The sequence below is a fragment of the Phyllostomus discolor genome, chromosome 2 (assembly GCF_004126475.2).
Source record: "Phyllostomus discolor isolate MPI-MPIP mPhyDis1 chromosome 2, mPhyDis1.pri.v3, whole genome shotgun sequence".
Classification (NCBI taxonomy): Eukaryota; Metazoa; Chordata; class Mammalia; order Chiroptera; family Phyllostomidae; genus Phyllostomus; species Phyllostomus discolor.
This window is the reverse complement of record NC_040904.2, coordinates 173,014,667-173,042,342: the sequence shown is the minus strand read 5'-3', so window position 1 is coordinate 173,042,342 and position 27,676 is coordinate 173,014,667. Positions and strand designations below refer to the sequence as shown.

At 37.5% G+C, this 27,676-nt stretch overlaps 1 protein-coding gene across 2 annotated transcripts in view; it reads left to right on the top strand.

Moving 5' to 3' along the window:
• The window catches only part of PDZRN4 (PDZ domain containing ring finger 4), a 322,138-nt gene that overhangs the window by 191,250 nt on the left and 103,212 nt on the right, over nt 1-27,676 (top strand). The window contains exon 1 of one of the 2 annotated variants that reach the window (XM_028533072.2): nt 12,102-12,716. The exons of the other annotated variant lie outside the window; for it this stretch is intronic. Within the exon in view, the coding sequence (XP_028388873.1) occupies nt 12,648-12,716 (69 nt within the window). The 5' untranslated portion in view covers nt 12,102-12,647. Of the gene's footprint in view, nt 1-12,101; nt 12,717-27,676 lie in introns of those variants that run through there. 2 annotated transcript variants of the gene reach the window in all.

Genomic DNA, 27,676 nt, shown 5'->3' with positions numbered 1-27,676 from the left:
GAATGGTATAGGGAAATTTAACTATTTTTATACTGCTATTTCTGAATACTCATTCAGCTATGGTAGGTCATGTTGCTATATTTCTTTATTCAAAATTGCTGATATGGTCCCTAGAAGCCATCATGACCTGTTACTGAGTCGCAATGAGTTGAGCTTTTTTGTGCTAACTTATTTGTTTAAGTACATGAACTCAGAAGTGTTGTCTTTGGGTATTAATCATGCTAAGCTGTGCTGGGGTAACAAACAGCACTCACATCCTTAGTGGTTTAATGAAGTAAAGGTACATTTGTCCTTCATACAGAGTTGGATGCAGGTCTGGAAGCTCATCTGAATGACTTTCTCCCAGTACTGAGTCAGAGAGATGGGCTCTTTTCACCACATGACTTCACTACATTGGCGTTTTGTGTTTGCAGGTATGTGGTGGATACATTTGCTCCTTCCCCACTGGATTTAGTCACTGGACTGCTGGGTGTACTTCTGCCTACCTAAGAAACAGGCTTATATATAACTAGATTAAAAGCATCATCAGTTTTAAGAATTACAACCTAAACCCGCAATTTTCAAGGTATACTCTCCATTACCACTCCTTTGAAACCATATGCTTTGTAACCCTATGCCTTATCACTGTGACCTATAGCTCCTTATGAAGAAGACTGCAAATGACAAGCAATTAATTTCCATAAGGTTGGTTTTGGTGTCCAGAAATATTAAAAATCAAAAAAGAATCATATCCTTTAAAAGAGGATATAGATGTCTACACTTCTTGACCAATTACGGTACATTGTGGAAAATCCTCTTATTAACATAGAATTCAATAAGCAGTCACTTAATTCCCTTTGCCTGGCATCAATACCTGGAAATTGGGCCACTCATTTTCCCACTAGGAGATGGGGGCTCTTCATGCTTAACCATATACCTGATCTCAGGTGCTAAAACCCAGCCTTGTTACCGGTCTGACTCTGCTCATCAGTAAATTTTAAAATCATTAAAAAAGAATTTGCTCATCAGTACAGCCCACAGGTAGGACATATTTGGTAAATTGCAAAAGAAGACAATGACTTTGATTTAAGCTCAGCTCTACCACAGATTCTTTATTCAAGGAATGAAGGACTAAAGACACTGTGCTATATTTTGCCTTATTCCCTAAACAGATAAGGCAGAGTTTTAGAGTTCGGTCCATCTGAATTTAAATCTCAGTTTTGCCACTTAGCAGCTGTGTGACTTTGATCAAATCGCATAGTATTCTTTTTTAAAAATTTTTGCTCTATTTTATTTTATTTTATTTTTTATTGTTCAAGTACAGTTGTCTCCATTTTCCCACCACCACTTTCTCCAGCCCTCAATCTTTCCCCCTTTAGCTTTGCCCATGGGCCTTTTATACATGTTCCTTGACGACCCTTCCCCTTCTTTTCCCCGTTACCCCCTCCCCCATCCCCTCTTGTTTCTGTCAGTTTGTTCTTTATTTCAATGTTTCTGGTTATATTTTACTTGCTTGTTTGTTTTGTTGATTACGTTCCACTCATAGGTGAGATCATATAGTATTTGTCTTTTACGTGCTGGCTTATTTCACTTAGCATCATGCTTTCCAGTTTCATTTATGATGTCACAAAGGGTAGGAGCTCCTTCTTTCTTTCTGCTGCATAGAATTCCATTGTGTAAATGTACCACAGTTTTGTGATCCACTCATTTACTGATGGGCATCTAGGTTGCTTCTAGCACTTGACAATTGTAAATTGCACTGCTATGAACATTGGGGTGCATAGGTTTTTTGAATTAGTGTTTCAGGATTCATAAGGTATAATGCCAGCAGTGGGATTGCTGTGTCAAAAGGTAGTTCCTTTTTAGTTTTTCTTTTTTATTTAGTTTAATTTTTAGTTTTTCACCCAAATAGCCACAGCAATTTTGAGAAAGAAGAACAAAGTAGGAGGGATCACCATGCCTGGCATCAAACTATATTACAAGGCCACGGTAATCAAAACAGTCTGGTGTTGGCATAAGAACAGATACATACAACAATGGAACAGAATTGGGAACTCAGAAATAAACCCAAGTCTCTATGGTCAATTAATATTCAACAAAGAAGGCAGAAGCATAAAATGGAGTAGAAATAGCCTCTTCAACAAATGGTGTTAGGAAATCTAGACAGCTACATGCATAAAAAATGAAAATCACATAGTATTCTGAGTCTTGGGGTTTTTTTATGTGAAAAAAACCCACATGTATCTTATAAAATTTTTGTGAGACTTAACGCTGTTGTTATAATAGGTGCTTTGTAAATCCTAGCTCCTTCTGTAAATTAGTGACAAAGACCCAGTGGTCTTCGTAATCATGTAAGTAACCATATGAGAAATTATAATTATTGGAGGCATTCAAGAAGGTAACAGGTTTAACACCTTACATCTAGATTTGGAGAAGGGGAAGGTATGCACACATCTGAATTTTCTGTGGATTGTTTGAAAATGCATATTCCAAGGACTCAGAAGCCTAGGAGTAGAGCTTGTGTGTGGTTGTAATTTGAAAAAGCTTCATAAATGAATCAGATGCACATCCCTAATTAGGAGCCATGCTCTAGAGGCCGACACAGAGTGTGCTAAATAGGAGGTACTCAGGAAACATTACAGAATTAAGAGAGCTTGTAGCTTGACCCAGTTCCTACGTCCCATAACCATAGTAGCTCTTTTCTGCTCCTTTCTGGCTTGTAGGCACTCTGACATCAACCATCATTTATCATAGAGGAATCCAGCCCTTCCTAGAAAAAAATGGATGCTTCGAGGTATTTTTGCAATCCAGTTGTTTGCAAAAATGCAGATAGGGCAATAATATAGCTGCTTTTTTGCATGTCTTCATAATAATAGAATTTAGGCCTTTCAACAAGATGATAGATAGTGTAAGCTATAATAATATTAGCCAATATTTACTGAGCACCTACATGGAGCAGGCTCCAGGTAAAGCACATGTTCACAAAATCCCTTTGTGGTAGGTGTTATGAATATCTTTATTTCACAGTGAGGAAATTGAGGCACCTAAAGGGTATGTAACTTGTTCAAGTTCACACAGAAAGTTTTTAGAGTGAGATTCAAAGACATTTCCAGATGTCTTCAAAGTCTAAAAAGAACTCCAGTGTTCATTCTGATGATAATGGTGTCCCAGGCAGGAATTTTTATGCAATCAGGTATTCTGTATCATCAGTTTCATAGAAATCAATGTTATATTAACAGATTGATTACTGATGCTAATGTTTTAAACAGCCATAATAAGGCTATTTTCATGACAAAGCAAAAGTTGCAATGGGATGGGGTACATGTGAAGATGCCAGGACCCCAAAAGATAAATAAAATCCTAGGGTCCTGAGGTGGAAAATACTTTTTTGAACACCCTCCTAAAATAGCTCATCTACTTGCTTGCTATCCTCTTTCCTGCCTTATTTTTCTTTATTTACATTTGCTTGATTCTGTATATGCACATATATAAGCAGGTAGAGAAAAAGGCCAGAGTCTAGAATATCAAGGATGACCCAGTTACCTTCCATCACATAACCCTGTGTGAATTCCCTATGTAACCACTATTATTGCCTGTATAGTTTATGTAATGATTGTCTGTGTATTTATTTATTCCTCTCACTATATGAGATCTGAGACTTTTGTATAACTTAAATATCATTATAATGACTACCTAGGTGTGCAGAGTCCAAGGGTGAGAGGAGAAAGTTCATGTTTCACAGTGCCAGATAGAAAAGTAAAGTCTAGAATCTGTGAAGGTCATTGGAAGAGAGAAAGATACCAAAAAGACATACAGATAGGTGTTAATAGAGATGTGATCTATGTACCTAGAGCAGAAATAGTTTGTTGTGTGTTCTCTTTTGTGTATGTGTGGGGGGAGGAAAAGAAAGAGAGAGAATAGAGGCCAGGGAACTGGAGGTAAGAAGGGCTTATCAATGTGTATTTGTCAGCTTTGCACAGTGGCAGTATCGTAGCCAATGAGGTTTATCCGAGGTGCAATTATTGCTAAACATGTGTTTGTAAACAGAGTGATGCAAGAACCCAACAATTGGCTCTCTTATACTATTATAAACTCCAAATGATCATGAGTGAATGAGGGACACAGCTGAGAAGAGACAGAGCCTGAACCTAGGAGAATGGTCTGAAAGGAAGAAAGGAGAGATTGAGCAGTTCATATCGGCACTGCTTGGTCATTATGTGTGGGGAGAAGAAAGGGACAAAACAGATTCTCAGACCTCAGACGTGATCACCCAGGGATAGTCGGGTCATTCTTGGATGCAGTGCACACGTAGAGCAGCAGTTTCATGGGGAGAGGATATGACTTCAGTTTTGATAAGTTGGATTTAATGTACTGTGGATTTTGCTGAGAGCCCGTATGTAAATGTACTAGTCAATGAATAAGTGGCTCTAAAGGTTAAGAGAGAAAATAAACCCTGGCCTATAAGGCTCAGTTGATTGGAGCATCATCCTGTAGACCAAAAAGTCACAAGTGTGATCCCTCGTCAGGCATGTACAAGAGAGTGACTGATCAATGTTTCTCTCTCTCCTTCCCTCTCTCTCTAGAAGCAATGAAAAAATGTCCTTGGGTGAAGGTAAGAAAATAAAGAGAGAGAGAGAGAAAATAAGTCTGGAGATTTAAACCTGAGAGTCATCAGTGAATCTATACTTCACTTTTCTCAAAACCTCCAAATTTACTCATCTGAAGTAACTGTTAATTCTTTCATATAGTGATATGACTGCCCTACTAGCAATATATTCCCTACTATAATAAATATTAAGAAAAAATATTCTATAGTTATCAGTACATATGCAGTGCAACAATACGCCATCACCAGTGGAGTGAAATCAAGGTCTGAAATTGCTTAGATTTATTCAATCTATTTTATGCAGCCAAGTTTGAGGACACAGTTGGAACCTGGGAGTTAATTTTAGACTGCATTCTGGTCCTTGGGGAAATTCTTACATCTCAGTGTGCTATAAGCATCCCCAGAATGCTTCTTCTAGCCACCTAGAAAATAAAATACTGGTTAAGCAGTGGATCCAGACTACTTGGGTTTGAGTCTTAGTTCACCCATTTCCTACTAATGTTATCCATTAACTACCCTAATCAAGAGGAAATAGTAATAGTACCCACCTCAAAGCATTGACATGTGGATTAAATGAAATTAATAGCTTATAGTACTAGAATAATGACTGGTATTTAAAAATTGCTAAATGAATATTAGCTCTTATTTTGAAAAATGTGTAAGAATTATCACTATTCTTTACTCTTAGTAATGTTCAGTAAATACTAGTTGGATGAAAGTACTTAGTAAGCCTTTACTAGGCCACTTGTAGAATTAAAAATGATGACAGTAGTCTTCTGGGAAAACCCAACATACTCCCTAAGCAGGGTGACATTACCAAAACATGGTATCTGTGAAAGTACATGGCCAAATGATGAAACCAAGAAAGCTACTACTGTACGCTATTAGTAGTCATTAAAATTCCTCAAAGAAATATCACTGGACTACCTATTTTATAATTGTGTAAAACTTGCTTCACTGTCATTGGTTTCTTATATACTTATGTTCACGTTGCTTACACATTATACATTAAATGAAATAAATAGAACCTCAGAGTTATTACTCTGAATGTAATATATTACACTCTTTACACAAAAGAAACGTGCTGTATATGTGTCACGTTTACACAATGATTGCTTCCTCTGTTACTATTTTTATGCAGAAGACTGGGAAACAAACAGCTTTTTAGAAGTTGTTGAATGATAACATAACTATACAAAAGCAACCAAAATGGGTATATACAATTTCAGTGAAGTAAATGCTAAATAATATAGTAGATATTTATTATCACAGCAAAATTAGAAACAGATCACTTGGAACTCTAAAATGGAGATCACTATTATCATTATTATACTACTCATAATCATATGATTATGATTACTAATGTCCTGTATGTGTCAAGCACATACTATGTGCCAGGTATACTTGATACATGTTATCATAACAACTTTATCCCTTCCAATAATTGTTTGGTAGATGCTGTTATTATCCTTGCTTTAGAGATCAGAAACCAAGAAACAGAGAAGATTAAAAACAATAGCTTGCCCAACATCATAAAGATAGAAATTAGGGGAACTGAGACTTGACCCAGGGCAGACTGACTCTAGACCTCATGCTGAACCATCACATCAATATAGACAAAATACTTTACAGTTTATGGATCCTTTCTCATGCACTTTCTCTCATTCCATCTTTACACTCTGTCTGCAAGGTAAATGTTATTACAAAGTGTGTGAGTTGCACAAAGCCACACAGGTAATAATGACAAGGCTTTAGATCAGAGCCCTAGTCCTCTTCTTTGCAACCCCACTCCCTCTCTTTCTATTAGAGTCTAGTCTAATAACTTGACAAAATTCTTAGGTGATAATAAGTTGGTAAAGCAAGCAGTGATCATAGATGCAAAATAAAGATGGTCACCTAGTGAGTAAAATGTGAAAAGGATGCTGGGTGGTGACACATTATCTGTTGAGCTGTACCCAAGCAGTTGGATGACACATAGGCAGTCTCAGCAGAGGGATTTTTGTAAATTCATGATACTAGTTGATATTGCACAGGTTACAGTCAAAACACAAAGCCCTAGGTCTCCTGGCACTGGGACTTTCAACCTCTAATGATCTCTTCATTAATAAATAAGGGATAATATCTGGCACATTTACCTCAGAAGACATTGTGAAAACCAAATGAGATGGTACATAATCCCCAACACGTGGCATTCATATGCTACCAGTCATGATAAATGCCCAATGTACATTTGTGGAATAGATAAGTAGTTATGTGACTGATATGTGGAGCAGGGTATAAATTTAAATGTGTGTAAAATATATACATCTGAATATACAAATAACTGATAAAATGTATGTGATCAGTCATACCTCATTTATTTGTGTATTTGTCATAGAAATATTTATTTCAAAGGTTTTCAAATTTATGTTTATAGACTCAAACCAAATTAAATATAACTTATCTTTATGGTTCTTCAGCCCTTTGACTTAATATTCCCAAAGAAGCCCTATTGGGGAAAATATGTCACGTGGTAATTAGGTATATGCCCACAAACACAAATTTATATCGCTTTGCCAGAATTAGGTCTGCTTACATTCCAGGCACATTTGTTCCTTCGGTATGCTTTCACTGTGAAAGACGCCAGGCTAGGAGTTTCCGGAAGTCAAAGGTCAATTGACCAATTCATTCCATTTTGCCTAGGACTTAGGTTACTGCTGCCCTTACACATCTTAGCGTTCAATAAGGGGGAAAGTGTGTATATAGAAATGATACAAAGTAGAGGTGCAGTGTGTCTTGAGGTGGGTGTGGATAAAATGCAGTGTGAATTCAGAAGCTGAAGAAATCATTACTTCCACTTTATGAGGCCAGGGAGGAGAAAGTATTTAAACTGGATCACAAAGTGTCAATAGGTTGATTTGTAGAGTTTCTGAAGAATAAGCAGGATGAGATAAAATATGGGCCAAAGTTAGGAAGATGGGAATCTATATACAGCAGTTCAGCTTGGCTGGAGAAAAGGTGTACACTCCAGTGACCAATTTGCTTGGCACTTGGCGTGTCCTTGGGATATGGAACTTGGAGTGCTAAGCTGGGAAAGTCCTGGGTTAAGTTGGTCATTTCTAGTGTGCACTCTGGTACAGTGCCTAGTGACTGGTTATGGAAGGTATTTAGCTGTGACATATAAAAACATTTCAGTACTTTAATAAATAAACTTTATATTTTTAACCACAACTCACTTCCCTCATTTTAGGGCTAGATCTATCTTTTTAAAGCTATTCTGTCTCTTTGCAATTTCAGCACTCTCAAGTGCTACCCTCCATGCCCTTAGTCATCAGGATCAGGTAAAGGCATATTGATGTAGCTCTAGCTTCCTCTGCAACAGAGTTAGCTCAGCAAATTAGCTATTGAATTTAACCATGGGATTTGTCATTGGAGAACCAAGTTCAGATCTCTTTACTTGGGTTGACCTTGAACAAGTCACTGTCTCTCTGAGGCTCCATTCTTTTGAATATAAGATAACAAACTTTAGAAAATGTTAGGCAGCTAAGTGTCTACTCAGTATGCCCAAGTACCCTCTAACATGAATGCAAGATTGAGAGTAGGACTGAAATTTGTAAGCAAGGTTGGTAATAGACCTAATTGGAAGATTATATGACTGAGGCAAGGACACAGGGAAGGTAATAGGGTGGAGTTATCTGGCAAACTCCACACCAGCAGAGGGAAAAGAACATCGGGTCATTGGAAAGGACATACACAAGAAGATCACCTACAGTTTACAGCAGCTGTTACAGACTCAGGAGGTTGGCGATTCAAAGGAGTAATGTTTGGATTTACTCTGCCTCCCAAAGTAGGGACTGCAGCTATGTACTGCCTTGACCGCCAGGGATGGCACATAAGCACAGCCTCTTTGTAAATTAGTTTTTAAAATGCCTTTTTGTAAATGTAGCAAAAATATAGAGAGCACGTAAAACAAAAGTCAATTATATGAATTATAAGGCGACCACCTAGTGAAATGCTACCCAAATCAGGGTAAAAATTTTGTTAGCCATACTGGAACTTTCTGGTGCTCCCTCCTAATCATGGCCATCTCTTCTTCCCTAAAGAGTAAGGTCATCATTTGGTCATCGTTTTCTTACTTTTTTGGTCATCATTTTCTTACTTTTATCTATAGTTTTACTCCCCAAATGATGTGCATATCTAAATGTATAGTTTAACTCCTGTTTTTAAATGTTGCTAAAGTCTCTTACTCTATCGATTCCCTCCTGATCGTATCTATCTCTAGTCCCTTTCCCTCTTCTCTCTCTCTCTCTCTCTCACTCTCTCACTCTCTCACTCTCTCTCTCTTTCTCTCTCTCTCCCTCTTCCTTACCCTTTCCCTCTCTCTCTTCCTCTTCGTCTCTAGCTCTTTGTCCCTCTCCATCTCTTTCTCTATCCTTTCTCTCGAAGCTGGAATGTGTATTTCTTTGTTTAGCTGCCCACCATCTGCATTTGGCTGATTGAATCTTCATGGTATAGTTTAACATTCTCCCCTATCCTCTGTAATCTCTGTAATTTGTTCACTTTGGAAAGGCTCCTTCAAAAATAGTGCCGTTTCCTCCTGTCATGTGGCCTGTAATGTCCAGTTATCTCCCATGCACTCGTGTATGTGTGTGATGCTAGCAACCATTAATTCTTGGTAGCTACACCCGTTAATTAACTTAGGATTGCTGGCATGGGCATGTTCTATCATTCCTGGCTGGAATTATTCAATAAAGAGGAAATTTCTCATCTACTCTTTAGTTTCCCACTGGTACAATTTATGTAAGAAAAGCAAGATAAATTCCTTTTTTTCATTTGTCTCTCACTTAGATGTCAGTCTGGATTTTGGCAAACGTGTCTTATTTTGAATGCCATGCATTTTAAGGGAGTAAACCAACACAAAGGCAATTAAACTAAATAACTATATCTTGAAATACATATCCAATATGTTTTCACACTTTAGTGAATTTTTTCCAAGGATATTTGTAAAGGTAGTCATCTATTCTCTGCTTATTTTTTAATCCATATTATTTCAATTATTATTACCTCTCAAGATAGATAATATATTACATTTGTATATTTAAAATATTGTTCAGAATAAGTTCTTTTTTCTACCTACTTCAAAATTTATATTCTAATACAAGATTTTGCTGTTTAGTTATTTTTAAAAAACGAACCCTCATGTTCTAATGAAATTTAGAGAATGTTGGAATTATGGTTCACCCTTTTTCAAATCACCCTTCAATTCTGTGAGATGCAATTGTAGCAGAAGATAGAATCTTCCCAAGATATATGGGCCAAGGGCAGCATTTGATAAATAGTTAGAGAAGCTGTCCTTGCTTTCTGAAATAGAAACAAAAGAACAGTGGAACTAATAATGAATAAAGAAAAAAATTGCCCTGGCTGTTGTGGCTCAGTGGATTGAGTGTAGGCCTGTGAACCATATGGTCACCACTTTCATTCCCAGTCAGAACACATGCCTGGGTTGCAGGCTGGGTCCCCAGGTGGGGGCATGTGAGGGGCGGCTGATTGACGTATCTCTTACACATCAATGTTTCTCTCCCACTCTTTCTCCCTCCCTTCCCCTCTCTCTAAAAATAAATAAATAAAATCTTTAAAATATATAGCCAGAGAAATACCTGAAAGAACAACTTCAATTTGAATTGCTGACTTTACTTTGATTTTCATTCTTTATTTTCTAATGACTAAGCAAACATGTTTTAAAGATACAACTCTTTAGTTTTTCTATGAAAGCTAACTACAAAATATTATGAGAAGAAAGCTCCAATCAGCAAGGGTAACTTTAATCATTGTTTCCTACTTAGTCTTCAAAACCTGTCACATAAAACAGTTTCATCAGTGAGGAAGCAGTTTCAATGATAGATGAGTGAACCATCCTTGCCTTACTGCATACTAATTCCTTGGTCTGAATTTTTAATGCACAGACATTAAAATCATTAATTCTTATACAGCCCAGCAATACAGAATTCTTCAGGTAAATAGGCAGTGCTTACTTTCAGGTTATGAACTCTGGCATAAGAACACTTCATGGGAAGTAGTGCAGAGACTCAGAGAAAATTAAAATTTTAGGAACCATATCTATTTTATAGCTGAACCTAAAGGAATTGCTTCTGTGTGTGGCCACCCTTGATTTTCATAAAGGTCTCCTCAAATGCCTTCTTGAAATCATCTTTCCATAAAGGAGTCAAAATAATTCATATCTACTGCAAATGGTTTCTAGCTTGCAGGAAGTCCTGGTGAACTTCATTCACAGGCAGTGTTCCCAATTATGATGCTACTTCCAGGGAGGTCTCTCAGCCTGGCTGTCATCCAGGCCGGTAGGTGAAATTAGGCCCAGAAAATTGGATTATTACATCCCAGGGGAAAGGACTGATAAGCAGCAGATGATTGCTCATCTCCTAGCTCCTTGCTGGTGTTGAGGTGTTGCTAGTCACAAAGCCAATTTGTTAACAATTAGCACTCATTAGAATCATTTCCTGTTATCAACTCTAAACAATTGACAAAGCACTTTCAGGAAATTGGACCCCCAAAAGTAGGTATACATGAGTGTTGAGCAATTAAAAATCTTCAAGATCCAATGTACCTAATTCCTAACCAGAGTCATCAGTTTCCAAGTAATTATTTTTGCTTTGGAACCCACCTGCTATCCTGTCCAGTTTAAGGATGTGCTGGAACAAGGACATACTTCTTAATTAGCAGAGGTTGTGGATAAGTCAGTAGAGGAACAAAAGGAATTTTCTTTCATTATCTGTAATAGCTGTTTGTAGTATATCTTTAAGGGGCAAAAATTGCCAGCTTGCAATACAGTGTGTGTATTTGTGAGAGTGTGAAATTAAATGCATTATTTCTGTTATTTAAATATCTAAGCTCAGTTTTTAAGTCTGTGCCCACCTTTGCACATTACAAACACTAAATATAGAATCATAAATGGAGTCAGTGTGCATTACATTAGAATTTAAATATTGCCAATGTCAGCTTTCTGAAATGTTATATGACTTTAATAAAATTAACATAAATACTATATGCAATTGAAATTTTTCTCAGAAAAGGCATTGTATTTATCTAATTTTTCAATATAGATCTGCATGCATTACAGTGCTACAGATTTATATTCAATAGATAGGCTCTTATTATCTAATTATCTAATTAAAATATTTATTATCTCTACAAGTATCATCCACTTATACCTGCTTCAGTGTTCTTTATTTAGACTAAGAAAATACACCTTATTTTCTCTCTGAAAAGTAGTGGTCTTTACATATGAACTACTCAGTTATTTTTTTAAGATCAAAATTAAAGCTCTGAATGGTAGCTCCTATCTGCTGTTCGTTACCACATCACTCCCAAAATTTTCACTTGCCTCTGTGTTTATCTTATAAATTTAAATAATTGCTCCTATTCATCTTCCCCTGGACTTAATAATGCTGAAAATATTTCTTTTAATTGTTGCAAAACATGGAGATATGAACTAAATTTATTTCTGGTTTTTATATTCCTTATCTCTTTATTAAAAGCTTATATCAATGGAAAAATTAAGTGTATGTTCTTTTTTTTACAATGCCCTGTGCTCACCCCTTCTATCCTTAATAAACAGAGATGGTATTGACACAAGTGAATTTTGTTTAACCACACTACATTTGCTTCTTAATTAGTGAATATTCATCTGTCATCAGCAGCAGCTATGACACCCCTCCCTGCTAACATGTTCTGTCATAAATAATCAATGAGGCACTATTAATATTCATGAGCTGGAATCTGTGTAGTCATGTGCACTGATGCAGAGACAGGGGGAGTGTTGCCATGAACTGACTGGAAACTCTGTGTGTGTATCCGTGAGTGCAAGATACTTAGGGGAAGCGAAGAAGAGCATGCTGCTACGCACCACCCTGGCTTGTGCTTCCAGCTAACAGCGGTTTGTCTGTTTCTGGACTGAAGTGACTGATGAAAAACAGTAGTCAAGTCTGGAGGGTGATTCCCTTTCAGTTCACTTGCCTTTCAGTTCTGGGGAAATTAGAAGATTTGCTCTCTCTATCTGCTTCTTAGAATGGGCTGCAATTTGTGCACTTTTCAGAAAAGAGAGGAACACTACAAACTGCTGTATGAAGTTTCCCAGGTGAGTGCAGGGTCTCTGATACCAGCAAGTAAACAGCCAGGCTTTGTGTTTGTCTGAAAGATGGTAAATGAATTGTGGCTAGCTTTATTTTTTTTCTTTCAGTGGATTTCAGAATTGAGGGCAGACTTGCTGGTTGTGGGCTTTTTATTTGGGTTTTGGGTGGCAGTTTTCAGCTTCCTTGCCACTCCCCCTTCAGATGACTTCCTGTGGGATTCTTTTTAACATTTTTTGTATCTACTGCCAAGATGTCAGTCAAGTAAAAGGAGTAACACTGAGATCCATTTCTGTCATATTTTGAGATACCTCTTTCATTTTGGAATGGTGTTTATATTTGAAAATCAACTGTATTATTGTGTGCATCAATACTGGGACTTAATAGGTCTGTGATCTCAGTTATTTCAGAATAGACAGGAAAAGTTTCTTGCCAAATCTTGTTAGCCAGAGGAATTATTTGATTAATTAAGAATTTTTGCTTTGGTTTAATAGGGAGACCTGGTATATTTGTATTATATGAGGAAGAAATATGATTGTCTTGGTTTAAAAAGGAGATAAAGAAATGTTCTTATAACTTGTTCTTGAATCTTTTTTATAATTGTTTTGCCTGTCTAGTACTAGAAATTAATTAATTTCAAGAGCTTCTTAGAGCATCTATATGTGTCCTAGGAAAAAGTGTTTCAGCTGTCTATTTATCTGAGGGCTTTTCAGAATAAAAATAAGAAAACTATATTCTTAGCCTTCCAATTTTTTAATAGAATTGTATTAATTTACCATTTTATTTAGGCAGGTTTTCTCTGGGGGTGTATTCTCAAGTCCACATTTCTTTCTTGTTTGTCAAAGTTTATTTCTCCATTCTTCAGTTTGTCCCAATGTGACACACTCTACTTTTGTGTCTCGACAATATTGTTGATAAAAGACAGTGTTTGGGATGTTGGTGGTCTGTGGGCACAGCAGCAGCCAAGTGCCCACTGCCTACTGGTTCCCTCACATTTCCCCCTAACTCGATTCATTTCACAGTGGGCTAATTACAAAGTGGATTTGCTACACATGAAACAGCCTCCTCAGTTGCAATGTTAATGCACATTTTCATGGTAATGTGATCAGAGGCTCATTAGCCAGTTTCCAAAATGATCCTCTGCATTAATTAAATATAAAAATGACTCCTTTATCACCATAGAGAGGAAAAAGAAGATTAACGTTGTTAATTACACCAGGAGCAATACCTTTTGTTTCATTTCTTACTACAAACTTGCAAGGATAGGCTAAAATAATGTGCATTTCATAGGTAAGCTCTCAGCCACTTTGACTCATGAAAACAGTCTCTAGGTGGAACACTTTCCTTTAGTTTGCTTTCTTGGAGTTTCAGTTGTAGTATTGTTTTTCTTTGGGTGGTAGAGGAGCAGGGGAGTGGATTAATCTATGTATTTTTTCCTTGAATTGCTAAATTGATATAAAAGTAGAATATGGAAGAAGTGGAAGGTGGCACCCTCCCTGATTTTGCCCAGGTTAAGCTGTTTGTATTCTACTAAGAAATCAAGCAGGATTATTGCATCCAGAAAGGACCACTGTATTTGTTAAGGAGCAGGAGCCTTTGTTGTGGATTTTTTAAATGCTTGCCTTTGAGTTTTGGCTTTAAGTGCTTCCTAAATCTTGAGAAAATAGATAAGCCACACTCTTTATTGCCTCCACCTGTACTCCTCCATATATTTGTTTTCTCTACTCCTAAGTTGCAGTACTTATGATCTTTAATAAAGCGATTGAAAAATGAAGTATTGGCGTCCATTTAACTGGCTTTTATTACATAAGTTAAAACCCCAGCTTAAAGGTCTTGTATGTCTTTTCCAAGGGGAGCCCTCCTACAGTTTGCCCCCAGCTTTACACTCTATTTTTTTGAGTTAATGGAATAGATAAGATATCAAAGGGAACCAGTGATAGGCTCATATAATACACTGGAGCCCCTCGTGGTGCTGCAAACTAGTTTCTATTTTTATTTGGAGGCGAAGCAGCTCTGAGCACACATAAAAGTGAGCATGTTCTTAACCAGGTGTTCACAAGGGCACAGAGCTGCCCCCATTAGAGAGGATACTATTTACAAAAGTGACTTGAGATTGGAAGCCTGAGTATTTCTAGCTGGTACATTACAATGAATTGGCTCACACACACATTAACACCTGATTGTCCGAATCATATATGCTGATAGACTTGCAATTCTCAAATCACCTGCCCTTTTGTTTCTTTTGTTATTATTTCTTAAAAACTAAGGTGAATTAAAGTTTATCAGGGGATGTGATAATTTAAGATTAGCAGTGAATACTAAATGCATAACCAAGAGTAAAACCATTTTATGTCTCCATGTCAGAATCATGATATTGGACTTTTAACATGTTCTTTCTAGATTTAGCCATCTGATAATATGGGACAGTTTCAGGTTTACAACTGCAGTAAACAAAAGCAAATGTGCTCACTTTGGGGTATGGTAGAACAATTAGAATGATGTGCTTAGGTGTGACATGAGGTCGTTTATATTTTGTTGCTATTTTTGCTCCCAGAGAAGAGCTAAGACTTTCAATTGGCAGAAGAGAGGGAGTGGTGCCCCAAGAAAATTATTTTCAGCTGGAGTTGAGCCAATCAGGCTCCAGGATAAACACATATGCAAGAATCTCAGGTTTAGGTAGATCCAGCAACCTTCACACCAGGCCATTTTCTTGCATCTTTATGCACCTACTAACTTTTATATGTACCCTGGACACAATTGTTATCTGAAGAGATTTATTTTATTCAAAGCAGTAATTTATTAACCTCTTAAATATTAATAAATGAGTAATTTGAACAATGCCTTTCTGTGGACACAAACTGAATTGCCTGTTTTGTATTAATTTGATTAAGTAGCCAACTAGACTAAGAGAGCTACCACTGCCTGCCAAGCATTTTTACCTAATAACATTTATTTCTATGAGATTGTATGGCAATTCCTAAATCTGTTGACTTCTCAGTTGGATTTTCCATACATGAATCACATGTAACTTTTTGATTGATTAAATAATGGAAATTATCACTGGGGTATTCACTGGTGTTGAATAATCTGTTCAAAATGTGGGCAAATATTTAAAAGTTAATAGAGTTAACATAAAACTGTTTAAAATGCCATTAAAATCCCATAGTGTGATATGCCAGATTCTTCTCTGACTCACTTGCCAAATTAGAGGTGGGGGAAAGAGAAATAGCCTTCAATCTCAGGAAAGCCAGAAGTGGAACAGGGCTAGCTCTTCAGGCAATGTCACTGATGTGACCGCTGACCTCTTCTAAGTGGAGACTGTGGTGCCACACCGTTGATTTACTCATTTGACTGGTTTGGCACAGCTCCAAGGTCTCCCCACAGCCTGCCCCTGTGCATCAGTAACACAGAATGAAGCAGAACCTGCACTTGAAAGGCACAGCAGCGACAATACTGACAGCGGCAGGTAGTGAACACTTACTGTACTCTAGGCACTGTGCTACGCGCTCTTTCCCTAAGCATCATCTTATTTAATCTTCATGAAAACCCAATAAGGAGTTTCGGAATAGCATCTCGTAATTTTAAAATATGTTAAAGGTTCCTTTCTTCTACAAGTTTCTTGAATCTCATATAATCTCCCCTCTCCAGTTATTCTCCCATATCCCTCAGAAATTTATTTTGTCACTTACTACATGAGCCCAACTCATAATGTCTTTTTTCTCCAAATGTCATCCTTTCCTCACATTGCTTAGCAGAGGTGAAGGTCTCACCATCCTTCTTGCTATCAACAAAACACAGAAACATTGAAGGGGACACTTCTGTCTTCTTCAGCCACAGAATGACCTTTGCTTATTGTACTTCTGCACGATTTTTCTTATTAACTCTCTCTGATATCATGGTAAACACTTTCCCACTTAGAACCAATCATTTGCCAATCTACCCTGATTGCTGTAGCTGGAATAATATTTCTTGAAGATACCCAATGACTCCTAATTCCTATAAAATGAAGTACAGCTATGCCAGTATATTCAAGGCCCTCCTGAGCTGATCTTAGGTTCCTTTCCAGCTTTCTTCTTCACCAATCGTCTCCTAATGTAGTTTCTAATCACTGCAGACCAGTCTTTTTACTTTTCTCTTTAAGTTGACGTTTCAACCTAGACCACTATTTCTTTTTCCTCAGCCTCGGTAGAACATTGTCTGTCTACCAGAGAAGAAGAGAAGAGGCTGTAAGTAGACTGGTGAACTTGGAGGTCTCTGGTCCACCAGATCTGGGCAGGGCAGCTTGACCACAAACTCAGACACATGAGAAGTAAGTTCATGGGACATGAGAAAGAGAAGGAGAAAGATAAAGAATGGATCTTCAGTGACCTCATTTTCAAGTCCCATTACATTCCTGTGATAAATCCCTATTTATTTGAATTTGGTCGAATGTTTCTAACAATCAGAAGAATAAATGAGGACACATTATAATATCTTGCTCTTGTCAATCACCTAGCAGGTGCCTTAAACTCCAGGGATGCACTTGAGTTCAATAAATTTTCAGTCAGCTCCAATTGCCCAGTATGTGCCAAGTTCCGGGCTTTGCCAAGGGGAATAAGAAGACAAATGAGACAGTCCTTGCTTTGGAAAAATGGACAGTCTGATAACAAAAAAGATAATTTTTAAATAATGTGGTAAATAAAGCACTGAATCAACAGAGATATTCACAGACATTGCAAAGGTGCTCAACATGGTATGGGCTTGGGGAGCAGGGGAGGAAGACGAAACATGGAAAGGTAAGGAAGTCCCTGGAAGTGGCAAACAGGTGTTAGGTGTGAGTGAACATGGAGTATGGGAACTACAAGGGGTAAGTGTGTCTAAAACCTAATGTGGGAGGCAAGCTCCGAGGACATGGTCTGAGCAGTGGACAAGACCTGTCTCTGGAGTCTCCCCTATGTTCTGGCTGTGGGTTTCTTTGTTTTTATTTGTTTGTTTTGTTTTATTTTTAAAGAGGGAGTGAGGGTGAGCCCTCTGATAATAGTTAAGAGTGTGGACTTGGTTGTGGTGCACGTTGGGGTCGACCGGGCTTGAGTTGGGGACCATGTACTACAGCAAGACCACAACAAGAGAGACTACTCTGGAGGCTGTTACAAAGGGTAAGGTAGTAATAGAAAGGATGCTAAAAAAAAAGAATCGAGACCCACGAGGAGGTCAGATCCATGGGTTTGTGGCTTGTGAGATGGGAGGCATAGTGAATTTACAGAGAGAAGAAACAAGAGAAGGGAGATGAGTGCTGGGGAGGGGAGAGAAGGCTGTTGAGTTCACTTGTGGGCTGGACAAGCGATGTCCAGCAGACAGTGAATGTTCAAAACAAAAACACAGCGTACCTATGTTTGTTAGATGAGATCATCCAGAAAGATGTAAAAAGTAAGGAGAAAAACTAAAAAGTGGGAGACTTATGAGCCAAGGATACAATTTGGAGAAATAAGCAAAGGAGAAGGGGAAAAGGCGAAAAAGTGAAATTGTCAGAGTGAGGAGAATGAGTTGTGGGAGAAACCAAGAGAAGAGAGTTTTTTAAAAGGAGTGGCCAACGTGGTCAAACACATTAGAGAGTAAAATAAGTTAAGAACCTCAGTGTCTTCAGAAAAATGCATATGGCTAGCCAGGTCCCTCCATCAGCTCCTGAGAGTGATGTCACTGAGAAACTTCAAGTATCAGCCTCTTCCAGGACTGTCTTAGCTCTCTTAGAGAGCACCCTCACCCAAGGTTATTCCCCTCCCAGGAGGCTCATGTCCAATGACAGATGGATGCACATGTATAAAGGTCTGGCCACCTTTGTGTGAATGGGGACACTCTGAAAGGCAATTCCAGCTCTAGAGCTTTCTGCAACTGTTGGTAGGCCTGCACTATAATTTGGTTCTCCCATTCAGTTCTGCTTCCTTCTCCTTTCTACAAAGAGAACACTCCTTAGCAAACCCTGCACACTGAGCTCTATCTCAGAGGCGGGCATCCTGGAAAACCTAACCTTGGCAGAGGTCAGTGGCAATGAATGCAGAGCATTTTAATACAGAAATGTGGACAAAATCCAGGAAGTGGTGGATCCAAAGAAAAAGGTCCACAATACTTTCAGTTTTTCTGAAATGGGACAAATGATGAAAAGTGGATTCGCTGCTTACGTTGTAGTACTGTTTTACTTAGCACTTTTTTCGGAATGCAAAATTATTTAAAATGAGAATTTAAAAATGAAAGTCATCTCTACTTTTACTTTAAAAAGTAAGACAAATTGATTTCACATCTTAAGTCATGGTAGTAAGATGGTGATAATATAGTTATTAAAGAATAAAATGTACATTTAGCTAGAATCTCCCTTGTCTAAGACTTTTGAAGAGCATTATTGATATATACAAGGCCTTTTGTAAAAATAAATATTTTAGTGGTAGCAATTAATTTATAGGTTTAATAAGTGAATGCCTTTCTTCATTAGAAGGATCAGAATATCACATATTTTATTACAATATATACATTTAATTTCTTCATATTTTACCACTTACTGAATTGATCTAGACCTAGGAGAAGGTCAACTGTCTCTAATTGCATATCTTTCTAATTAGCTAAAATTCTGTAGGAAAACATTTTCACTGGTAACTCATTACATATGAGGGGACATGCCACTAACAACTCAGCTGACATATATGCTGATAAATTTGACTCTTTGATTCACCTGAATTTGCAGGTTAAGTAGGATAATCTGATTAGAAAATTCTTTAATTTCAATTTTTGGTGAAAATATTTTAAAACATCTTATTTACATAATTACTTAACATAGGCACATTTGTTACTCATTTCAATCACATCAGACAGTAACAAATGAGCCCCATATCTTTAGCAAACAGTGATTTCTGAAATTTACAAGAGGAACTATTTCTGAAGATTCATTGATAAGTGAAAAATTCCATCACAACAACCAATTATGGGTCTAGTACATTCATTTTGTATCAGTAGGTTTTTACATATTGAATTTTCACATCATTTAATAGATAGTCAATCAATATCATTACATGGTTAAGAAAGGCACAAAAATTAAATCACTAGGCCCCAGAATGGTGGTTCTATGAAGGATCCCTACCCTGAAAACAGTTGTACTCCACAGGGAAAAGATGAACAAGGATCTTCTTCAGTCATTTAGTTTTTTGCCGACACTATATTCTCCCATTATCCATCCTAGGGCACATAGCATAAGAATTTCAGATATTATTCTTAATAAATGTCATCTTGTTTTGACACACAGGGATTTAGGTACCAGTGGGTGGTAATTTTGTCTTCAGATTTAGAATTCTAGATAATTCAAGTTCAGCTGTGTTTTTCAGATCTAATTGTAACCTTTCCAAAGTCGTCAGTACAACCTGTCCCTTCTCCATCTCCATTCCAGCTGTATTCATTTCTCCTTTCTTAATTCTATCACTCTCAGTGTGGAGTAACAGCTTTAAAAGGGTTATTCTGAAGAGTTTGTTGTTTCCCATCAACAAAAAGCTAAAAAGGTAGCAGCCCTATATTCTCCTGTGTTTCAACATACCACATCTAATTGCTAATTTTGTGCCATTCTGTAACAAGCTGTAAATCTTTCTTTATGGTTGTTTGGGTCCTGGTGAACTATTCTCCCCCTCATTCCCTCCCTGTTCCTGCTTTATGTCGCTTTTTAGAAATACTGTAGACATTTTTTTAGAAACTTGCTCTCATCTCAGTGGAAATTAGGTCTTTCTGAACTGACCTCTCATTTCCAGCCTTCTTAAGGGTCTGTGCCAGATACCTTTATTTATTTATTTTCAGAGCCTCTTTCAAGGGTATGTGAACAAAGAGGATTTCTAAAATACTTAGTATGGTTTAAAAACTAATGAATCCACAGATGAATGACCACTATTGTAATCACTGATGATAATTTTTTTCCTTATAATTGGATCATGGTAAATTCAGATATTAATATTTTTTAAAATAAAGGGAAGTTTGGAAAAGAGTATTCCTCATTAAATAACAATAACTAATTGTTTTGTACCTGCTTTGTGCTCAGTACTGTTCTAGGCAGCAACAGAGGATACAAAAGATGCCTACTATAAAAAAAAACTGTCTTCAGGATGGTGTGTTATCGTGAAACAATTAGAGGACAAATGTGGAAATGTGTGACCCTAACACAGCAGACATTACAGAGAAAGGACAGTTCTATGTGGATAAGGACAGTCGAAGGATCTTGTGGAACAGTCTAACAGTAGTTCTTATTTGGAATGGCCTATGTTAGGAGCCAAGGTCCATTTTTTAATTCAGCATGATTATTGTATATCCATTAAGTTGAAGGTAATATGCTTGCTGTCTTGGATGTATTGTGAAAGCAAAGTCATAAAAAGATGACTAATGGGACATATCTGGGGGGAAATGGAAAAAAAAAAAAACAACCAGACCAAAACAGGATATGGGAAGAGGATAGTTGAGTGTCTTAATCTCTACACTAAAATAAATGGATTTGGTGCCATAATCACTACAGAGTACTACACACCCTAAGGATGCAATCAAACAGAGTCTCTGAAGTCCATTTAAATAATAGAACATGTGTAAATATTGTTTGCTTGCTACTTTATTTAGAAGAGCACAGCCATGCTGATATGACCCACAAAGGACAGATCTTGCCATTCACACCTTAAGCATGCTCTATATTTCCTTGGTGACTCATATTTATAATATTTGAAATTGGTTTTGCCTATGCAATTGTGAGCCTCAATGTTAAGACAACATGAAAAATGGTGAAAATGTTTTCCTCAGTTGGCACATAGGATATTACTATTTGATGAGTACATACTAAATACCAATCACAACGTGGCACATAGGAGAGGCTCTGTGTGTACAAGAAAGAACAGGAGCATTGGAATCAAGCAGCAGCACCATTGATTTTCTCTATGACTCTAAGTTAGTTACTTAACTACATTTAGCCTTTGTTATAACTGATTAAAATCCCTCCTGAAGTGTTTTTGTTGAGGATTAAATGAGATAATATTCATAAAGGGCATAATGCATTACAGAAATGCTATAATGGTAACTTTTGAGATTATGACCTCATTTCAGTCTAAGTGACCCTGTGATATTGTCCCAGTTTACAGATGAGAAAACTGAAGCACAAAATAATCAAGAGGCAAATTCATATTGTCAGCAAGTAGAACACTTGGAATTCAAATCAGGATCTGGCTAATGCCAAAGTTCATGTTTTTGGTTTTTTGCTTTTATTATTATGAATATCAAATATCCATCCCCCTTTGAGCCCTCCATCTTTCCCTGCTTTACTATCCATAAATACTGAGCACCTGGTGCATAGTAGGCATGCAATAAATATCTGATATATAAAGAAGAAAAGAAAAATATTAGAAAAAATGGAAGGGAGGAAAGGAAGAAGAGGGGAGATAAGAGATGCTATTTAAATTTCTCCTTGGAGAAACAGGTCCTTTCCACTACTTCTTTTAATCATCACCCAAAGACATGCTTATTGATTTTAGAGAGAGGGGAAGGGAAGATGAAAGGGAGAGAAACATCAATGTGAGAGAGAAACATTGATCAGTTTTTTTTCATATGCACCCCAATCAGGGACCAAACCCATACACTGGGCATGTACCCTGACCTGGAATTGAACCTGCAGCCTAAGTATGTGCCCTGACCAGGAATAGAATCTGTGACCTTTCTGTTATGGAACCAGAACGACACTCCAACCAACTGAGTCATACCAGCTGGGGCTCCACTACTTCTTTCCTCATCTATTTTAATTGCTTAAATCTAATTACCCTATGTATGAGAGTCCATCAACATGAAAGTGACTTGTCACTCCCACTTTTGAGAGTTTAAGAGCCTTTCTTCACTTTTCCATAAATCCATGTTTGACAGGAAAGATCCTTCACAATTGGCCATCTTCCCGTATGCACTCCCAATAATGCAAAGTTTAGACAATCCAACCTATGTTTTCACAATGTTAATTTTTCCTCTTTTTTCTTTCAACACAATATCCCTTTTTGCAGGTGTGCTTTTCTCACCCCCATATGTATAAAATCTGCAGGTCCTTATGACTCAGTTCAAGGTTTACCATCAGGAAAGTCCTCTCCATACCCAACAGAGTCACTCTCCCCAGTGCTCCTACTCAATGGTGCTTCACAAGCTGAAATATAGTCAGATGTTTCTTTGTTTATGTTTAGCCTTTTCCTCATCTTTACAGTTCTACTGTGCCATGCAGTGCCTGGCTCAGACAGGTCAACTCAACACAGATCAAGTCAAGGAATAAGAGGAGGGATGTAGCTATGCCTGCATTCATAAAAGAAAGTTAGCATTCTCTCTGGTACCCACTGTGTTGTCTTTAAAAACGAGGTGATCCAGGAAATTGAATATTCTGTTTTTTTAATTTGAAAGATGCCATTTATTTTAAAGCTGGTCATCAGATTTAAGAACAGCTGGGTTGACAAGTTACCACCTTTAACATGCATATTGATTGCAAGCTACATCCCAATTACAGAAACAAGAAAATATTAAGTAGAACATATATCTTAAGGTATGAAAAATTGCCATTGCTGTCCTCAAAAAAATAAAATTAAACATTTTTAAAAGTGTTTAAAAAATCTCTATTGGATCTTCCTTTCCCCTACTGAACTCCTGTTCCCTGACCTTCTCTCACCACCTGAGGATTGTACTACCCAGATGGACCCACTATATTGAATGCTTATCCCAAATCTCTAGTCATGGTACATAGTAATAGAATTTTCATTACTGAACCATCAAACTGGCCAATAAACCTAATTGGGGGGGGGGTCCCCTAGAATTTCCCCATTGTTTTTCAGCTCACTGAGTCATAGCCTTCCTCTAAGCTTGGGTCAGGTATCACCTTTCCCAGGAAATCTTTTCAGAATATCTCAACCTGAGTAGCCTCCTCTTTTCTCTTTCCAAGGTACCCAGTGCTTTCCTTCATCATAACATGTACCAAATGGTATTGTTTCTCAGTTTCTCATTTACTTGCTTATGATTTCAATTGATCTCTGAATCCCTGCAGGGCAAGAATCCTGTCTTCAATCTAACCCAGTCCTCATGTAGCTATTTCTTGAGTAAACACTAAGTGAATTGTGCATGGAGGGCAACCTGATGGAAGCAACCTAAAAGGAGAATAAGATGGGATCTATCTCTGTCCTCAAGGTGTTCGCTGCCCAGCAGGCTTCAGCAAGTGACTTGTTCACAAACAACTCCAGTGCATGAGATGATACTAGTTCTACCGGAGAGAGAGAGGTAGGGGGAGGGAGAGAGGAACAAAGTTTTATGAGATGTAACAGTGATGATGATTCGCTGTAGTACAGACAAAAATTAAGATGAAGTATCTAAAGTGGAATATATTGTATATGCATTGTGTAAAGCAAAATAGTACTGTGTGTGTGATTACATGAGTTGATTATTGATTTAGCGACTGTTAGGTTTCTTCATTTGCTGCTTTCTATACAGTAAAATTGAATTAGCTCTTTGTATAAAAAATATCTTTGTTTTACATGATTTATACCCATCATTGAAATAGTAAAGTGTGGCTGAGTTATTAAACTATTCATTTTATATATGTTCCTTCTTCATAGAACAACTTTCAGATAATTGTAAAATATACTGGTGAACACCTGAATTTTCCCTGATGAAGATGCTGCCTTTGGGTTTTATAAGTATTTTGGCATTAAAATGAAAATTCTTCAACTGCAAATATCCCAATGAAGATAATGTAAAATGAAGAGTAGCCTAAGAAAATCATGCAAATTATTTTTAAAACTTTAAGTTCTAACTAAAACCTGGTTAATTAAATATACAAAACATTTATTTTTCTAATAACTCAAAACCATATTTATTGTTACTCATTAATACTTGGAAAATCTAGAATAGTCTTTGAGCCATGAAGAATATAATATGAGTAAAAATAATCCCTCTAATATACCCAATATAAGTGAAGCTTTTTCAGGAAACTGATTAGCTGGCCCACAGATAACCTGAGACAGAAAACTCAAAGAGAGTAGAAGTTAAATTTTTTAATTTAAAAAGAAGTTCTCTTTAAACCAGGATTGATTTCTCATTCCTACGAAAATTAGTTCTGAATTGTACCCTAAATGCCTGACATACTTCATGACAGACTATAGTTGAATGCAGATTCTAGGTTAGTCTGATGCGGGAGGAGAGGAGAGGGGGCATCTTTACTGTCTTGCTATGGTGGACATTTTCAGAACTTCATATAAGGGTGGTATCTCGACCTGAGGGTAATTGCTCATCCCTCAAGAATATATAAAAATAAAGTAACAGTTAAAAATTTTTTCAGAATTGTACCCAATTATATTTAATATAGTCAGTAGAACTGAGAGAAAAACAAGGGCAATATTCTATTCACAATAGTCGTATTTCACTGGATGTCTCCTTCTGAATTGGCACAGACTTGCTGGCTTAACTTAGTTTTTTCATCTCTACCTTCTGAAATATCTCCAACAAATACCAGTAACCTCAGCAAACACATAAAATTTACAGATTCATTGGTATAATGTTCATATGCCCAGTAGGCTATTCACAGACATATTTAACTGGAGTCTGTGACTGTCAATTCTTTTTCAGGCCTGTGAGTTCCATTTGGATACTATTTTTAAAAGTTGTTGAAACCTATGTTAAATATAACTTATAAAAATGTGGCTTTACAAATCGTTTATACTATCATTCCAGTTTCTTGAAAGCAATGCAACTAGGTCTAGATTTCAGGAAAATGAAATTGTGGTTTCAAAACTGATTGAAAACAACAGCAATAAAAGGTATTTAAAGCAAACAGTGTACATAAATAGCCTCCCCAGCAATTTCTATATGAGTTCCCATTTATGAAATGATCTTGATGGATTATCTCTTTCTGGCTGCGTAATCGACACTTTGTCAATTACTGTGACTGATGAACATGACCTGCTGACGTCATGGAGCACCCCCAGTAACAATATTAATGTGCTAATGACCACTTCCCAGTGCTTTCCTCTTCTTCTTCCCACCATAAATACCTAGCTGTCACCTACAACAACCAGAAAATCATCTTAAAATTGGTCCCTCACTTTGAAGTTTGCTTGGATAGCTTTGAAGTATACACAGCTTTCCAGCCGGTAATACCTGTGTTTCACAGATCACAGAAAAGCCTGAGGTGTGTGTGTGGGGGGGGGGAGGGGAAGCATATTAATTTGAGATGTGGAAACTTCTGTTGATATTTTTCAAGTAGGCTTAGTTTCATTTTTAATATTCGGATTAAATTATTGCTTTTAGAAGATGCATACGAGACAAATAGCTAACAGGACCTCAGGAGAATATTTATTTAAATTTTATTAGTAATATCATAGTATTCATAGGTGGAAACCAATAGGTGGTCATACAATACCAAATGTTGTGTTGAATTCCTCAAAAAGTAAACTGCAGGCTTAGCAAATGGTACCTTAGCCCCTGCATATGTTAATATACTTTGCTTAGTTGCTGAAGTGCACAGGGATATAGGGGCCCAACAGAATCAAACTGCTTAAGCTCTTAAATGTAATATGGCTTAAATGTTTTTAACTGTTATGTAAAACCACTTCTTTGTCTGTGTTAGTCCTAAAAAAGTAACAGTATATTATTTAGCAGTTGTGAACCCGAATGTCCATACTTATTTTATGTAGCCCATTCAAATTGTCTTAATGTTCTGCAAAGAAAGATGAATGGCGCCCTCTCTCCTATCTCTCTCCCTCTCTCTCCCCCAACTCCCCGTTTCTCTCCACACGCACACACACAACAGAGCTTCAGGTTACATGTTCCTGGAAACAGGCTCTGAGACAGGGATTTGCGCATGAGATGCTGGGGGAGTTGCCTCAGGAACAGTGGAGGGGAGGGGAGGTGGAGGCAGTAGGATCAGGCAGAGGAAGAAGTTGGACTGGGATGCAGTCTCAACAGAGACCTCAGCTGATGGCAGGGAGCACCAGAAATCTGGGATGGCCCTTCAGAGTGGTTCCCAAGAGAGGCAAAACAGCCAAATCTTCACACCCCTTCATTGTCTAATCTTTGGATCTGGTAGCCCATGAGGAGAGAATGTCGTTTTTACACAAGAACTCTATTTGGCTGAGCATAGTTCCCAGAGTGGGGCAGAACCCTTGGGCTGCAGCTCCCAGGGTGCCCAGGGGCCAGGGTTTGAGTGCCTCCCTCCTGAAGGGGGGATCTCAATGCTCAGCAACATCCCTTGCATATACCAATTCACCTTACAAGATGTGGGCATAATTTCTAGGCTGTAATAAACTCCCCCCCCACACACACACAAAGGAATGTTAATCACTTATAAGACAAGGTTAAGGTTAAAGTGTTCTTCTCCTCTCCATCCACTTTGTTGCTAGATTAAATCATTTTCTGGAATTAAGAGTGTCATTGAAGCATATTTTAAGAATGTGACTTTGAAAGTCTGACCTGTGGAAATGTGATAAATTGTGTCCGGAGATTGATTTTGCTGAGTGCTAATACCAAATCATATAGCCACATACTTTCACTTACTAAATACTGCCCAGGCCATATTGTTGAACTCTGCACTGCCACGGTCACCTCATCAGGATGTTTTCTGTCCTGTGACTAGTGACTTCAAATGTACACATCCATCTTCTTGTCCCATTACACATTGTGTGACTGATGTTCTGCACCCATTAAAATTGATGGAAAAGAACAAAGAGCAGAAAAATGTGCCCTTCAATTGATTACTTCTCTGAAAGAGCAAATGAGAATTTTCTAGTACCAACAAGAGATTTAGAGTGGTAGGTTTACCCCATTTATTAAGTGCTTTAATTAGCCAGGTTTACCATACAGTCTCTCACTTATAAGAGCACATTACTCAGTGTGCTCTAAAATTCAACCTCCCTCTGAAATGTTTGATCTGTTAAAGATGAATTTAATAGCTGTAGCACTGTTTATAGTCAGAGTTATT